At 45.1% G+C, this 17345-nt stretch overlaps 2 protein-coding genes across 2 annotated transcripts; one reads left to right on the top strand and one right to left on the bottom strand.

Moving 5' to 3' along the window:
- Positions 1-556: 556 nt before the first annotated feature.
- On the bottom strand, positions 557-3111 carry LOC124670960 (PHD finger-like domain-containing protein 5A). The gene is made up of 2 exons (XM_047207416.1): positions 3070-3111; positions 557-1157 (listed from the first exon to the last, which is right to left on the bottom strand). The coding sequence occupies exon 2, from the start codon at positions 1138-1140 to the stop codon at positions 808-810; it is 333 nt and encodes a 110-aa protein (XP_047063372.1). The 5' UTR covers positions 1141-1157; positions 3070-3111; the 3' UTR covers positions 557-807.
- A 321-nt stretch (positions 3112-3432) lies between these two features.
- LOC124678924 (U11/U12 small nuclear ribonucleoprotein 25 kDa protein-like) lies at positions 3433-6382 on the top strand. Its single transcript, XM_047214779.1, has 4 exons — positions 3433-3703; positions 3810-3915; positions 5873-5972; positions 6255-6382. The coding sequence occupies exons 1-4, from the start codon at positions 3481-3483 to the stop codon at positions 6348-6350; spliced, it is 525 nt and encodes a 174-aa protein (XP_047070735.1). The 5' UTR covers positions 3433-3480; the 3' UTR covers positions 6351-6382.
- Positions 6383-17345: the final 10963 nt, after the last annotated feature.

The raw sequence follows: 17345 nt of genomic DNA, 5'->3' as shown, positions 1-17345 counted from the left end.
TAACATTCAAAAAAAAAATATTAGTCGAAGGTTAGTGTTTTTAGGAGGGTATACGTATAAGACAGGAACACTCCATCCAGTACTGAGTACTGACTCCATTATTTCATTGACAGGGACTTCTATGATTAAAAAATACGCACAATTTGGGTTCCTAAGATCATCTTATTTTAAATATTTTTTATGTTCTTTGACTCTATGCCTGATTATTTTGTTATAACCTGAAGCTTCTGGTCTACTTGCATCAGGGCTAACTGACCCAGGTCCTAACCTGTGAGTTCGACACGAAATGAATTTTGTACATCATTGAGTAGGTGCAGTGCAGGTACTTAACAATGAATCAGCTCACTGGAATTGTCTGCTGTGTCATGCGCTTATCATTGAAGAAGATAATATCTTCAAAGCCGGATCAGAATTCAAAAGCTGCATACATGCAAAGTTATTCCCTACAAGCAACTGATAAGGGTATTTCCAAGTTCCAACTGGTTCTGTGATAAGTACCAGTTTTTTTTTTTTGGATGACAACCACGCAATACTATGTTGGAACAGCCAAGAGAAATTACGTGACAGAGGAGGCCATGTCAGTTCACATCTCAAGTCAACATCCATGGATGCACATCACCAGTCCAGAGTTTTCGACCATACAACATAAATAGTTAATACAGATCATATCACGGATGCATATCCTCGCATTAGTACCAAACCATAACACGCATACAACGCCCGCACCCTCAGCAACCTACTCATCTCGGTATCAACGCCACAGCACAGGCTCACGCCGAAAGGACCTCGGAAGAAAATCCACCCAATTCATCTCTTCTTAAAACCATACTTCTTGCGCTCGTAGAAGAGGTCGGTCTTGGCGCTCCCCAGGTTCACAATCTTGGGGCATCCATCCCGGTCCTTCTCCTGCTGCGTGCACTCCTTGCAGTAGTAGGCGTCTGAGATCCCGACCCCTCCGCAGATGACGCACCTCCCCTGGAACGACCCGTAGTTGCACTCGTCGCAGACACGGACGAGCGTGCACGGGCGCACGTACGAGTCGCAGACGACGCACTTGCCGTCGCACTTCTCACACAAGCGGCCGATCGCGATGCCCGGCTGCTTCCGGCACATGATGAGATCGGGGTGATGTTTCGCCATGGCTGTCAGATGCTAACCTGTGAAATATAGTTGAAAGCAATGCTTGTCAGAAACGAGTCACCCCAGGCTGGCTGTCTGCAAACGAAATAAAATGTTGAAGCATCCCTAGAGAAACAAACTGTTAATTCAGTTAGTGCAGCTTTGAAACTGTAGCGTCTAGAGGAGAAGCAAACTGTTAATGCAATGTATCTGTTGCACTTGCAACCAATGACACTTAGGTGTAAGAATAGTTAACACAAGTACAGATTGACCTATAAGAGAAGGAAGTTTACTACTAGAATCCATAATAACCATTGAGACGAATACAGCAGGTATGGTTCCAAATTACACACACAATGTTGAAGATCTATTCATTTAGTGTCACTAGGGCCCCTCCAGACATATTTCCATGGGATAATTCACACAAATACTGTGGTTATGGTTCCAAATTCCACCCAAATTTCTCTGATATATTCATTACTGTAATTAGGATCCCACCAAATATATTTCCATGGAACATCTTTTCCAAAAAGAAACATCAGCAGAAACAAACTGTTAATGAAATATGTTTGCTGCACTTGCAATCAATGGAAACTAAGATGTCATAACCCCTCTGGGCACAGAAGAAAACAAGAGCTAACTTATTTCATTCCTAACATTGAAATTATTTTAAGAACTATTAATTCATCAAGCCCTATATCATCAAAGTGAAATGATCAACAAGGACAGTTTACCCTTAAGGAGAAGTATGGTTCTAAATTCAGTCCCAATGTTTCAATGTATTCGTTTAGTGTCATTAGACCCACCTCGAACTTATTTACATGGATAAACTTTTCCTCATAAAAGCATACAGACATGTAGGCATATGTCCACGGAAGCCACATCATAGAACACACTGCAAGCTAGAAATCTAATCAGAGCAGAAGAAATAAAATCCTGAATGCCACCACACGATGATTAGGTAAGGTAATCTTACCACAGTACAATGTGCTTCAGATGTTCTAACTTCTAAGTTCTAACTCTTTGATATAAAGCTGATTCATAAAATTTTCCGACCAGATCAGTCACCTAGTTACAGAAAGAATCTTGTTCACGACTTGGAAGTTATGAAACACTGCCGTACTATAACTATATCTATATATTTTAAACACAATACACATAGATACTGTACAACCAAATGTTGTGAAGACTAAACAACACAGATTTAAGTGAATATCTTATCAGTTCGATTGACACAAACAACCTACGGCTTTAACCAAAATTCCTGTAAAACAAATTATATATCACGAGCTTGACATCACTTTCCAATGCCCATATGAAAATTCACAATATACATTTGTTGCAGGCCACTAGCAGCAACATAAATGCATCACATCACATGTAGGAGATACCTGCTATGATACTAATTACTTCTCTAATCACTAATTCAGCCCCACAACATAAAATTTACAGTATATGTTCCAGCCCCATAGTGTTCAAATCAAATAGCATTTGCTCCAAACTCCTATGTTAAGATAGCCAACATAATGTAAGTGTATTACTGCATGATTATAACTACAGTGACTGCATCTCAATGACAAGGATTAGTGTTGCCACCTCTACCCTTGCTCATGGTCGTGATTCAATTTGCGGTCATTCGAACCACTTGAAGTTCAGTGGATCTAGAGAAGATGACTTGGAAGACGCCTACTCGCGGTGCTTAGAGGGCTAGGGTTTGGTACATAAGGGCTCACCCCACCCCCAAGCTCCGGCGGCTGACCTAAGCCATAACGCGAGAAACAGGGGACTATGTAGTACTACCAAAACTCCGAGCAAAGATCACCGGAGCGGTGGCACGAACGCACGGCAGAGGAAGCTAGCGAGTGCACCCGTCGTATCCAGACAAGGTAACCTAGGGGGTGCCTGCCATACATCACACATCAGAAGCCCTAGGGTTCGAGTTGCGCGCACCTTCGTGAGGAAAGAGCTCGAGCTGCGGCGACGCTTGCTCCTTCCTCCCCTCAGGCGACCGGAGACGACGGCGACGACGAAGGCGGAATAGATTCTGGCGGCGGCGGCGGCGGCGGCCGATGCGGCTAGAAGCTTGCAGACGAAAGACGGAGAAGATTTCGGGTGGTGACGCGATGGGGATCGCCGTCTAAATCGCCCAGGACGCACGATCGGACGGCTGGCAGTCGCCCGTGCGGTCCAACATATTTTGCTCTTCTAGGTGGGTCCCACCTGTCGGCCTCTCTATTCCACCGTCCTCTTCACCCCCACTTCTCCGTGTCAGTTCCGGCCGCCGCCGCCGCCGTTGAGCGCCGCCGCAGCGGAAATCCGCGGTTTGTGGCGACAAAATCGCGCTCTACGGAGGAGGAGGCGATGGATTCGGAAGGAGCGTCGAAACCTGAGGAGGTCGCCGCGTACCAGAGCAGCGAGGCGAAGCAGGCGAGGCTGCAGTCCATGCTCGCCGCGCTGCTCGACGACCCCATACTCGCAGACGTCCCACGGAAGCCTTCGCTGGGGGACGTGGACACGCTCATCAACCTCGAGCTCGGCAGCGCCATGCGAGTCACCGTCGTCAAGCTGGACAACTCCTCGTTCGGTATGCTTTCCTCTCCCAATCCCCACATCTTGGTCAGAATCGATCCTGTAAAACCATGTGCTAACCCGCCGCCATTCGTTACACGCTTGTGCTTGTGGTGGAAAAGATGTCGCGGTGCTGAACACTGCTACTGTCAAGGATTTGAAGCTGGCTGTCAGGAAGAAGATAACTGAGATAGAGCAAGGCCAGATGGGCCATCGTCACATCTCATGGTAAGGGCGTACGGCGTAAGATTTGTTGCTGTTGTGGATCATGTGTCATTTCATTCGTGGTGTCTAGTTGATTCATGTTGACATGGGGTTGATCTAGTTACTTGACGTTCTTCGAGATGTTGCTCTTGTATATTCGCTTTCTAATTAAGCGCATGAATGATGGGCACAACAGGCTTTTGATCTGTCAAATGTACTAGTTTAGATGTGCGTGCTGATCTAAATATGAGGTTTAGAGTCACAAGATATATGAGGCTGATTTGAATTCTGAATTAGCTCCAGACAGTTGAGAATGCAAGCTGAAGTCAATTGTGATTAGTTTGATTTTGCACTGAACTTGGACCTGTTTGGTACTCCCTCCATTTCATATTATTTGTCGCTGATTTATTATAAAGTTGTACTAAATCAGCAACAACTAATATGAAACAGAGGGCGTAGTAAATAACTGAATGTATTTGCCAATGTCATCTGAATTACATTTTCTGTATTTCTATCTTTCAATTGATACTTGGAAAATATGATGTTCCAATATTGAATTTTAGAAATAGTTGAAGCTCAATATATACTGCTGACTGAATATTTCTTACGACTATTTCGGAACGGATGAGCCCTTTCTTTGGGCACTGTTTCGATCTTATGCTCATCATATTCTGATCCTTCTCTCCAGAGAAAATAAGGAACTTTCTAAACTCTAAAATTGAGACGCCGTTTCCTTGATTCCAAGCTTCTGCTATGTGGTTATGCCGTTATAAGTCTGTCTTGGACAGTACACTGTTTGCCAGTAGCACTCCCTGCAAACACTTTGTGGCATTAAGAATCCAAGCTGAAGCTTATTGTGATTTTTGGTTTGCTTTTCCACTGAACAAGGACATGTTTGGTATTGACTAGCTGCATGTGTGTACATAAGGGTAGTCCAAACCATTTGAATTAAGATCCCTATCTTAACTAATCTCTTTCAATTGAAACATAGGAGAGTATAATGTTAAAGAGATTGTCTTCTAAGGAGCTCGACTCTGAAAAGAATTGCTCGCGAGATTTTTCATGGGCATTCTGAACTCTAAACTATGACCCATTTGCTTGACTCCATGAAGCTTCAACTGCATGGTTATAAGTTTGTCTAGGACAGTACACTCTTTCTGTTGCATGTCTGATATAACAGTAGCACTAGCAACCACTGCAAGAGTTCTTGGCATCAGTTGCCACTAAATTTCAGAATGTGTTATGCCTATTTGCCAGAGAAAGTATAATATGTCATATGAGGATATCAGTGCTGTTATAGTAAACTATATGTTGTGAAAGCTGAACTGTTTGATTGATGTGCAGAGAGAACGTTACTAATGCTGCAAAAACAATTACAAGTTCATAATATTGTCCTGCATCTACCAACTATAAGTTCAAGCCCATATAAGAGTTCTGTAATTCAAAAGCTCCAGCCATGAAAGCGTACAATTAGTTAGAGATCCTAATTTACTGATGTTTGCTAGGCTTGATAATACAGCCTTCTATTCTAATGTTAACTTCAACTATATAATAGCTGACAGGCTTGTATTGAAGTCCCCAAAAGTGTCACCCTGGTATCCATCTCTTCATGAATTATGTAGTTCAAAAGCATCATGACATATGTGGTTCGGAGCATAAGTTGTATATGTAAGCAACCTGTGCAATGCTTTCTTGCTGCATTTTATCACTCAGCTCTAATAAGTTGTACTCCTTCAACCTTCGTGGGATTGAGAGAGTATATGTAAGCAACCTGTGCAATGCTTTAGTGCTGCATTTTATCACTCAGCTCTATTATTTAGCTGTAAATATCCATGCTTTCTTCCATTTCTCTACGAAGGATAAGGAGAACTGGCATACTTTTGGTGGCATATCTCAACCTTTTGTTTGACATATTTCCTTTGATAACGGTACTGGGCATGTCCAAAGTTTTCTTTTGAGTATTTATTTATGTTTGTCCCAGGAAGCATATTTGGGAGAACTACTGTCTGACACATCAGAGTGAGAAGCTGATAGATGACAATTCTGTACTTTCTTCTCAGGGCATTCGTAATAACTCAAAGGTATACCTCCTGTTAAAGAGTAACAGAATTCCTTCATTTCAATTTTCCGGAATTATCAGTATGCATAGTACCAAATGGAACCTGTTTGGGGAACTACACATCTCTTATGGTATATATAGATACTTATCTTTTCGGATAATGTTTATATTTGCTTCTTTCTTAAGATGGCAGTGGAATCTGTATTACCAAATAAGATAGTTTGACCACAGATATAATGTTGTTAGATATGGCAGGTCGTAACCGGAGCTTTAACTGATTAAAGTCATTGACTCTGTTAACTAGGTTTGTTTCTCACCGCACGTCATGTCCAGAGTTCATCAGAAGCATTCTAGGAGAAGAAAACACCGTTTCTTCCATGGTCTCAGCAGGAAAATGTGATTTCACCTCATGATTTCTGAGCAAGAGAAGCCCTTAATGGTAGCCGAGAGTTTATTTCCGACACGAAGAATTCTTCAAGATTTAGCTACGGCAACGAAATGGGAAACTAGAAAGCGATAGTGTATTTGCGGAACGAAGAAAAGAGTCAGAAGTTGCAGAAGATTGTGTATGCTTGGGAAGAGCAGTACCTAGCTGATGTCTGTTCTTTTGTTCAATCTAGTCTAGTCATGTAATCTGCCAGTTGGAAGTGCATTCTATAGCAATGCACTTCAGCTTAACTATATGATAAAACAAGTCATCTAGCTTTATTTTTTGTTCAGAGAATCAAAGTTTTGCTTGTTATATTCAACTCTTGCACATGTTACACAAAGTGATAGATTGCTCCTCTGTACTGTTTAAACCAGCCACTTAAGCAAAACCAAATGCATTGATTAAAAATATAGTTTCTGACTTCATGCAAGATCAAACCTCAAGCCTTGTGCCCAGAACCAACAGACCAACCTGACTTTGGTCCAAAAGCAAAAGGTGTTGACTGGAAACTGATTCTTTTCTTAGAACCAACATTCCCAACAATTCATCCAGTGTGGTCCCCAGGCCCATAGGCCATGCCATACCTGAAATGCTGAAATGATAGAACTGGCATGCATGCAGTGGCATGTACAGACAGAAATTATATGCTATTGGCTGAAGAAAAAGCATGTAGAAATCTCAACAGGCGATCAAGAAGGCTGAGAGGAACATGCAAAGAGGATAACTTTTTCTTCATCTGGAAGGGCACCAAAGGGAGCTTGGCACGGCTGCGGTACCTCCTGTCCCAATCCCAAACGCACTATTGCTTTCTAGTTTCCCAGCCACAGGCACTCTGGCTGGCTACAAGCCAACCAAAGCTAGTTTAACTAGTACTACCTCCATCCCAAAGCTTAAAACTTATATTACTTTTAGAAAATTAAACTATGTCAAGTTTGACTAAGCTTTTACCAAAAATCATTAACACGCAAAATACAAAATTAATATCATTAAATAGATAATAAAATATATTTTCGTATGGTATCTACAAAAATATTATATTTATTGATACTGTTATAAAAGTTTGGTCAAACTTTACTTGGTTTGACTTTTTTTTTTAAAAAGCCTTAACCTTTGGGATGGAGGTAGTATGTGCTTTTGCAAGTCAGCTAGCTTTGGTAAACTACTGGCTCAATTCAGGTTTAGAGAATCAAGTCTACCATCTTATACTTATGCCATGCACCTGTTAAGAAGTAATTGATGTCTCTACTGTTTAAACCAGGCAATTAAGCAAAACCAAATTTATTGATTAAAAACATAGTTTCTTTTCTATATGATCAAAACCAACAGGCCAACCTGACTTTAGTTAGTCCAAAAAAGCAAAATGTTGTTTACTTGAAACTGATTCTTCTCTTAGAACCAACATTCCCCAAGAACTTACCTTGAAAAAAAAATCCCCAAGAATTCAAACTAGTCCACAAGCATACCTGGAATGCTGAGAAGATAAAGCTGGCATGAATGCATGGATACATACAGGAATTACATGCTCTTTGGCTGAAGAAAAAAACATGGAGAAATCGCAACAGGTGATCAACCAGGCTGAGAGAGACAGACGAGAACAAGAGAGAGGGGGGTAACTTTTTTCCTTCATCTGGAAGGCACGAAAGGGAGGGACAAGCACCAAAGGGAGCTTGGCACAGCTGTGGCACCTCCTGTCCCAATCCCAAACACACTATTGCTTTCTAGTCTCCCAGCCACAGGCACACTTTGGCTGGCTACACAACCAACCAGCACAAGACTCAACTAGAACTCACACTGCACCAAGCCATGCACCTAATTGCAGATGTTGGCATGGAGTGCACTACCACTACCAGTTGAGGCTGAGGACCACACTACCGGTTAATACTAGGACTGTAACCAACTTCCAGACATGCTTCCATATATGCTTCTAATAACTGTTGCAAGTAAGTAGATATAGCTAGGACAGTGACACCAGTGCTCTTTGGATCAGTAGGCGAGCAAGCAGGCAGGGCTCTCACATGAACCCTGCAGGGTAAGGGGAGCTGAGAGTGAGCTCCAGGGAGGTGCCTGCGTCCTGGCTGGGCATCGTCATCAGCTGCTGGTTGCTGTTGTAAAAGCTGTACTGCTGTTCTTGCAGCTGATGATGGTGTTGCTGCTGGAATGTCATGGTGTTGGTGGTGGCAGGTACCCAGGAATGAAAGTTGGAGCTGGAGTTGGACTGCAGGTAGCTGCCGTTGCCGCCGCCTCCGTGCTGGCCACCGGTCGGGAAGAGTGGGAGAGTTTCGGGCTCCCTCGTCGGCGGCGTCTGGTCGGCGGAGAAGGAGAAGCATGCCGGCCAACGCGTCGGCGCGGTGGAGCCGTGGTTGCCCGCCCCCGAGCTCTTCATCACTCCCATGTAGTCCTGCATACAACAAAGCAGATAGATTAGCATGTAAATGATTAATCGGAGCTTCATCGGCGTACGTGGGTGATGTTCGATCGATCGAGCACGACGAGCAGTAGTTTCATTCATCGGCATTAATTTACCTGCAGCTGCACGAAGCTTCTCTCGGCGGCGCTGCTGTCCTCCCAACAAGTAGTAGTAGTGCTCCCATCCATCTGCACGGCCGAGCCTCCACCGCCGTTGCCTGAGCCGTACATGCCGCCATAGGAGGCAGCCGCCGCTGCACCTGAACACGCTACGCACAACCATTAGCTTGATGCCGAAAGTGCATGAAGCAAAGAAAATGTAGCGCGAGAACGAGGAGCACGTACGTACCGGAACCAGGGGAGAGGACGCCGAGGTAGCCGGCGCTGGCGTCGCCGGCGGGGGAGGTGGTGACGACGCCGAGGCGCTTCTTGTGGCGCTCGCGGGCCTTGTGGTTCTGGAACCAGTAGAAGACGTTCTTGCCCTCGATCCTGCCGAACTGCCGCAGCCGCGCGGCGATCCGCTGGATCTGCTCCGTGTTGGGCGACCGGATGCCGCAGCCGTAGTAGAGCTCCTTGAGGATCTTGACCTGCTCCTGCGTCGGCGTCCACCGCGCCCCGGTCGGCCGGCACGGCGGAGTTGCTGCAGCACCGGCCGCCGCAGGCACGACGGCATGGCCAGCCGCGCCCGCGCCGCCGCTGGCCTGCTGCTGCTGCTGCTGCACTTGTCTCCAGACGCTCGCCCTGTCCATGGCGAGAGGATCGTGCTGCTAGAACTAGTACTACTCCGACGAGCAGTGGCAAGAAGAGGAGGAAGAAGGGTTGGGGGAGACATGGATGGATCACATGAGAGGGTATATATGGAGGCAGCAGGAGCTAGGTAGGAGGAATAGGAGTGTAGCCTGGGCAGAGGTAGGGTGATATAGGGTTGGAGAGAATCATGGCGGTATCTTTTGGAGAGGGACAAGTGAAGTTGACACACGTACGTACGTACGTAGCAGCTCTTTCTTCTCTCTCGGAGAAGAAAACCCCATGGAGCATGGAGCATCGATCATGGAGATCGATGGAGGGGGGCAAGGCATGTGGGGACTATGAACAGGGCATGGGACGCAGACGCCTGCATTTGGCAACTGCTTCCTCCTCGCCTAGCCTAACATAGGTTGCATTCCCTCCCTCTCTCACACACACACAGGGAGATAGAGATGGGGAAATGCATTGATCGATGTATCGTGGTGTTCATACATGGATGGACTGATCGAGTTCAAGTTGCGCCATTTTCGTTTATTTTTCCTTTGTGGGACAAAGAGTAAATGTGATGTGAAGGTTGACGTGTGTGCGTGATTTCTTGTCTGCCGCTTCTAATTTGTTTGTTTTGGTCGATCAGGTTGACTGACTGAAGCATTTTGGATATGGACTGAAACACAAGGCAGTGAATAATTCTCATGAGAATTAACTTAATTATCAGTTAGGTGATCTTATTGAATCACGAAGCAATCCGATGGTTTGTAAGTTAGGTGATGTTATTGTTTTGGGTGTATTTTTTTCCAGTTGCAACTCATGGCTAGCACAAACCGTGATGTAATCCAACTATTTATATATTGACTAACTATTTATAAGTTGACTTAGAATTCATCTCCGATTCTTAGTTGAGAATTAGCAAAACCTTTTTCTTGTGTTGTTTTTTATAGACTCAATACAAGGGATATGCTCACCTTCTTCTTGCCAAACTATACTTCTCTGTGCTCTGCAATGACCATATTCATCAAAGGAAAACACTTGTTCTTCCTCGGAGGATCGATCCTCCCGGGTCGAGCTAGTGACATGCATGGTCCTCGTGGCGAAGGAAAAAAACTGGGTCATGTTGCAGTGTGTCCCACCCACCTTCCCATCCTCTCCTTCCTCTAGTTTCTTCTCTCGCTGCGCTCACATCTCAATCGATCCAAATGTCGAATTCCCGCCGCCACCCACCCCCTCGCAGATCGCCGGATCTCACCCGCCTACCCCCTCAAGCGTCACCAACCAAGCTTGCTTCGACGGGTGCTACCATGGGCGAACGGTGATGCTACCATGTGACGGAGCCGGGTTTGGTTTTGATGCAAACTTTTTAAATTTTTTATACCAAGTATAAATGTGTGGATTTGGTAAAAAAGAAGAGACAGGTGTCAGCAAGCGGACCCGTGCAATGAGGGTTTTTTTATCCCGGAGTACCAGTATCTGCTATTTAATTACCTCTGCTTTTTTTTGAGAAAATGACCTCGCGGCTCAAACTTCGTGGTTACCGTAGGTACGTACACACGAATATTCTTTTTTCTGGAGGGACGGTATGTGTACAGTGAAGACGAGGACGGATATGTCTTCTGCCATGATTGATCCGTGGGAAAAGCGTGGTGTACGTCCGCGCGGCCGGGGCCGTAGCAGCGGCTAGCATCGAACCGAACCGACCGGCAGTGTCCGCGCGCGTCCCGGTGCCGATGCATGCGCGCGCGCGCCTACGTACGGTGTCATGCACTGTAGCGCACCAGCTAGCTCCACAGTTTCCGTGCACGCCATGCATTAATCCATCCATCGTCGCACGCATAAATACCGAATACTCTCTCCATAACAGTTTATTACTACATTTCGAAAAAAAATCAATTAGTAATACCGAATACTTTTTTTAAACTGAAGGCTCGACGAGCCCGACTTTGAATTAACAAAGCCATCACGGCCAGGAGTACAACAAGAACACCCACAACAGAAAAAAGAAAGCGAAAAACTGGGGTTGCCAGCTAGCGGTACAAGCACATGTGCTAAGCTAGAGCCTAAACAAAGATAAAAACAAAGGAGCCGAAGGCCTAGCTAAACACCGGCAGCTCGGCTGGAGACTTCACGCACCGAGCCGCCGCTCCGAGGAACTGCACCAAACTGAAGAAGTACACTGGGCCGCCTAGCAGAAGACCACCGATGCCAAGGGAGCTAGCTAACTACGCAAGAGAGCAGGTGAGACTCCAGAGTTCAAAGGGGGAAACCTTCACGACAGCGCCTCCAGGAAGGGACACGGCGCTCACAAGCGTCGTCGCTGTCGGCACAGAGGGGTCGTGCAATGCTTTCGCATGGGCTTCAACACCCACCCCACAGAAAGCCTATGTCTTTGCAACTGACATCAGGACATCACCTAGCTATTGAAAACCACCAGTGTCCCCCTGCGCCGACCTCAACTCCTATAGCCACCCTAGGCCCGAGAGTGGTCGCGCAAACCTGGAGCACACCGTCTATGTGAAGCCGGTCGCATCAAGACGCAGTGCATCGACGAGAAGGGGATCCGAGGAGGATCTCGGAGAGCTCGCGAGTCAACAGGGCAGCAGACAGTGCCCAAGGGAGGCAACCAGCAGCAGGATGTGTGTCGTGGCCACGCCTCCAAGGAGGTAAACGGCATTTGTAGACGTCGTCGTCGCCGGCAGTGGCCTAAGCCTTGCGGTGCTTTCGCGGACACACTCGAAACCGCTGGCGTCTCTGCAGGCCACACCCCACAATACCAACCCAGATGGGCAGAACCGAGATGAACCGCCCCCACGGTTGTCAAAGTGGCTGGAGGGGATCAAAACATCAATGGCGGCGGCGAGCCGTCACCATGCCATAGCCGCACCATCCTACCAACCACGGGTCCCAAGCTCTCCCGAGCCGGAGCAAACCCGCGAGAGAAACTGGATGTCCTGGCCCCTACCGCAAACACCCAGATGCGGCCCAAACCTAGGCCCACCTACCTAGATCTAGGCCCGCCGCCGCCATCCCATGGCCTGGGCGAGCTTGTCGTAAAGCAGAGCGCCGACGAGGAGCTTGGCCACCTGCCGGAGACGAAGAAGACCGCCCTACCATGCCACCAGCGGACGCGTAGGGCGCCTTCTGCCGCCCCTAGGTGCGCACGCGAATCAAAGGCCCCTGCCCTTGACCGCCGGAGCAACCCGAAGAAGCCGACCTGACGTAGACGTCGCCCGCGAGGAGGCGACCGCGCCGCCGAGCTCCGCCGCCTCGACCTCGAGGAAACGCCTTGCCGCGGCGCGCCGGCCCGCCGCGCAAGGTGTCGTCGCTTCCTCGTAGAGGATCTCCACCGCCCGAGGGAGAGGCCCCGCGCCACCTCCACACGAGCAAGATCCAGGGGCCCGCCGCCGCCGGCACCGCCAGGGCTTTGCCCGGCGGCTGACGCCGGCGGCGGCGGGGGGAGCGGGGAGGAGGGGGCTGGGACTAGGGTTTGGGGGAATCGCCCGCCCGTCGCCCGCGGGGAGCGACAGGTCGGGCCGAAGCGTTTTTTCGTAATACCAAATACTCCCCCCGTCCATAAATAGATGCCAAAATTTTATCGAGGTAGTTCTATATGATATACATAAAAAAGTACTAGTATACCATTGAAAAGTTATCTTTAATATGAATTCAATGTTATAATTTTTGTGGCATACTCCCTTCGTTCTGAAATAGTCTACATTCTAGCCCAAAATTTGTTCTGAAATACTCTACATTCTAGCTTTTAATCAACAACAACACTAAAAACGAGGTGGTTTTACTCTTTTTATTGGATGTTGTTATTTCCAATGTAGCTTGGATTGGTTGTTCAAATATCTAAGTAGTACTAATAAATGTACTACTAATTTATCTCATTTTTTCTAGAATGTAGACTAAATCAGAACGGAGTATTCTCATATTTTGTTGACCAAATAGATTTTTTTTAAGTGTGCAATACCTTAATAAACCGGTATGGATGTAGTACTATATTTAGCTTTTTGTTATACTTCCTCTATTTCATATTAGTTGATGTGCATTTACTGCTAAATCGACAACAACTAATACGAGTATGAAACTAAGGAGTAGTACTCTTTCTCGATTGTGTATGTAATTACGTGTTTGATCATTTTTTGTGAAATGCCAGCATATACATGCTTATTAGTCATGGCCACCAGATGTTTTTTTTTATTCGAGTTAGTAGCATAAAACCACCCCTTTGAAACTAAAATTTACCAAAAACCACCACTTTAAGTTTCCCATTTATGTAAGTTTTTTTTTTTGCAAAAATCACTAATTGTGAATTGGCCCACCTATCAGAGACAAATTCCTGACGTGGACTAGGGCCCACTTGTCAGTGCAATAAAAATAAAATAAACATTTTTCTCCCTCTCTCTCTCTCTCTCTCTCTCAACATCCCGTTGACTGGAAGTGGTCACCATTGTAGTAAGGTCTCTAAAGTTAGGATTTTTTTTTGAAAGAATATCTCTATATCTCATAGAAAGAAAAGAAAATTTACATGAGGTTGGACCTAAGGGAAATTTTACCATGTAATTGCATGCAAAGTAGAACATATGAAAAAAATCCTATAAATTCAAATCCTTCAAACCAAACAAACACTATATGAACAATTTCTGAGTAGTTGAATTATCGAAGGTTCGTACAAAATTCCATTGATCCAAACAAGCCCTAAGATTTATGTAATTGGGCGTATTTGATGTGCTATGAAACGTATGTTTTTCTCTGAAAATGATGGTTTTACAATATGGACTCCACCACTGGTCCATGCACAAAAAATGTGTGATACTAGCAATTTCAAATTATAATTCAAGCCATTGGTACTTGCCTAGATAAGTTGTTGTAGTAGTAGTACTACTATTACTACTAGCACCACACACGCTAGTATCACTTTTTTTTTGGCAAAAACAAAAACCCTATGGATTCAGATCCTACAAACCAAACAAGCACACTCTATGATCAACTTTCAAGCATTGTAGAATGCGCCTCGCAAAAAAATGTAAGTAGTAGAATGGTTGGAGATTCCTACGAAATTCCGTTGAACCGAACAGGCCCTAAGATTTTATGTCATCGGGTGTATTTGATGTGCTATGATACCGGCACCTTTTCCTCTGAAAAATGATGATTTTACTCCTATGGACTCCATCACTGGTCCATGCGCCAAAATTATGTTATACTGGCAACTCGAAAATATAATTCGAGGTATTATTATTTATTATCCTACCTTCCATTGCCTAGAGAAGTAGTAGCGCGCACGGTAGCAAGCATATGCGCCGCCCCCGCACAGTGACCCGCACCGTACTCCGCGCATGAACTGTAGCAGGCTCTAGCAACAATGCCAATCACGATCAGTTAGGCCACCAGGCTACTCCCACATTAACTCACACTGGAACCTCCTCCTCCTCTGCAGATCATGTGATGGATCGATCAGCCACATAACTTTGGCATGAAGAATCGCCACGGAATCGGCAAAAACCACCGTGTCAGTCAAGAGAAGCACGCAGCTAGGCTCAGATCACAAACTGATATCCTTCTCATAGCCACACTAGCTAGCCTTTTGCACAACAGTGCATGTAGTATAATATTTTGTGTCCATGTCAAGCATGTACTGTGTACTCCACAGCATAGCTAGCTGCATGAGAGAGAGACAAAGCCATGCGCATGGAGGGGCCAGCCAGGCTGCGCTGCCGTTGCTTCCACGCAGAGGTGAACATGTACATGCAGCCCAGCCCTAGCTTGCTAGCTCGTGATATCTTCTCAGTGATGCAACATTGATCTTCTCTCCCTCTATACTCTCATTCTCTATCTCTCTCTAGGGATATGACCGAAAAGAGAGGCATGATTACCCTAGAGGAGCTCTTGCCCTCTCTCACCCCCTGCGGCTATCTGTCCCTGAAGAACATAGGCCCTTCCTGTTGGAGACCCTGTTCCCTTGTCTCTCTCTCATTCCTCTCTCTCACATCCCTGTCTTCATTGAATGTCTAGGGGAGCCTGGCAAGAGCTTGTGTGTGACTTCAGTTGGAGCCATCGAGTGTTTCTTGTTTTGTATGATAGGGAGAGGAGTGGAGAGCAACTCTGTGGCCACATGGAATGCTGCGAGGCAAAACGGTCACTGCAACCAGTGAAAGGGACTGGGAGGGCTAGACGGCAGATGCTATATATATCAGGGCAGGATCAAATCGGTTAACTCAAGATAACTACTAGTACTGCTGTGGTGAAGAGAAGTGGGAGTGAACAAGAGAAGATCCCAGAAGTTGGGTCCAAATTATGAAGGGTTTCAGAATTTAATTTGTTAGAGCTTGAGGATTTTTCAGGAAGCTAATATGGCTTCACCAATCCCAACTTGATTAGAACTCTTGCTATGGCTTGGAACTGGACCAAGTGACAGTCTAACAAAATGTTGGCATAGATCGAACATTGTTTTCTGAAGTGTGTTTAAGGTACATTAATCCATGGCTATCTACCAACCCTTTGCTTTACTGAGGTAGATGCTCCTCTCTTTTTCATAGTGCTGGCTAGGAGCTCTGGCATTAAAAAGACATATTCACAAACCTCGGCTCTAGGGATCAAACATGCCGATAGGTGAGGTGCCTAAACATCTGTTCCATACTTAAGGAATGGTGTCTTCTAGTAGTACATGGCAGACTATTACACAAGTATACGTAGTATATAGGAAGGGGGTAATTTGATGCCTGATTGGTTTACTCAAATTTGTATTTGTACATGGCAATTACTTTAACGTGAGACTGAACAAACCTGACATCCAATCATAAATTAAGAGAAAAATTCCAAAAGAAAGTAAAAAAAGATGATACCATACCACTACATCTGTCATAAAAATTGAAGTAGTATCATAATGTCAAATTACTTTTCTTTCACTTCATATATATTTCGAAAGAATTGTTATTCAAAGAGCCATAATGTAGACTGCACCACATCAAGGGGTGTATTTGGCCACCAAAATATTCCGAAAAAATAATCACGAATAGAGTATAAATTACGACTTCAAATGCATGAGATCTAAAATTTGGTAGAGAAGAGAGATAAAAATAGACCAAGGATTTGTAACAGATACAAACGTTATTAAATGAACAGTACCATGCTGCGATTGTTCAGAGTGCAAGTTATCATTCTAGTTTCTTGAGTTGTGGATTAAATTTGGATCTGAAATTGTATGTTCATGCCAATGAATGTTGTCACTTTGTTTTCGGAAAAACATCAAGTCATTTTTTGATACTCCTCTGTCGAGGAATATAATGTGAATTACAATATTTAGAATCAATGTTGTAAAACTTAACGGATAGTATATGCAGAAATATATCACCAAAGTCTTGCGTTTGGGATTGTGAAAAGTCAAACACGCCTTATCTTATTGGACATTTGGACATATTACTAAATTAAGAGTTAGTGCTCTATTACGACTTAAAGTTCTAGGGCACCCTCCATGGCCTCTGCTCTGTCCAAGAGTACACATCCCTCCCATCCAAGAAAAATAAGCCCTATAGTATTTCAAGATTTCCGAAATTGTAGGTCTCCTTACTGTTTTCCCACTCTGATTTCTCACCAATAGTCTCGCGTGCGGGGCAATGATGACAAGAGAGGATATCGACGGAAAGTAACCACATCTAGCGACGAAAAACTGTGGTTTATATTCAAATTGCACATGGGGGCTCCTTAGTATTCATAATAAAACCAATGATTTCTAGGAATGGCGGCCTAGTCATTTTTGCTCAGAGCTCTAGGGAGCCCTACTTTTCGAAAATCGAAATTGATGCTACCTCAGTTTTGATT

This window comes from Lolium rigidum, chromosome 7, assembly GCF_022539505.1.
Source record: "Lolium rigidum isolate FL_2022 chromosome 7, APGP_CSIRO_Lrig_0.1, whole genome shotgun sequence".
In the NCBI taxonomy this organism is placed as follows: domain Eukaryota; kingdom Viridiplantae; phylum Streptophyta; class Magnoliopsida; order Poales; family Poaceae; genus Lolium; species Lolium rigidum.
Note: the sequence above shows the minus strand (reverse complement) of the source record. Positions and strands in the feature narration are given on the sequence as shown.

Bases quoted from the DNA above. Each gene is read 5' to 3' on its own strand.
- LOC124670960 (XM_047207416.1), bottom strand. From the start codon at position 1,140: ATGGCGAAACATCACCCCGATCTCATCATGTGCCGGAAGCAGCCGGGC.
- LOC124678924 (XM_047214779.1), top strand. From the start codon at position 3,481: ATGGATTCGGAAGGAGCGTCGAAACCTGAGGAGGTCGCCGCGTACCAG. The intron at 3,704-3,809 runs GTATGCTTTCCT...GTGGTGGAAAAG, and splicing joins GCTGGACAACTCCTCGTTCG to ATGTCGCGGTGCTGAACACT. The intron at 5,973-6,254 runs GTATACCTCCTG...TCTGTTAACTAG, and splicing joins GCATTCGTAATAACTCAAAG to GTTTGTTTCTCACCGCACGT.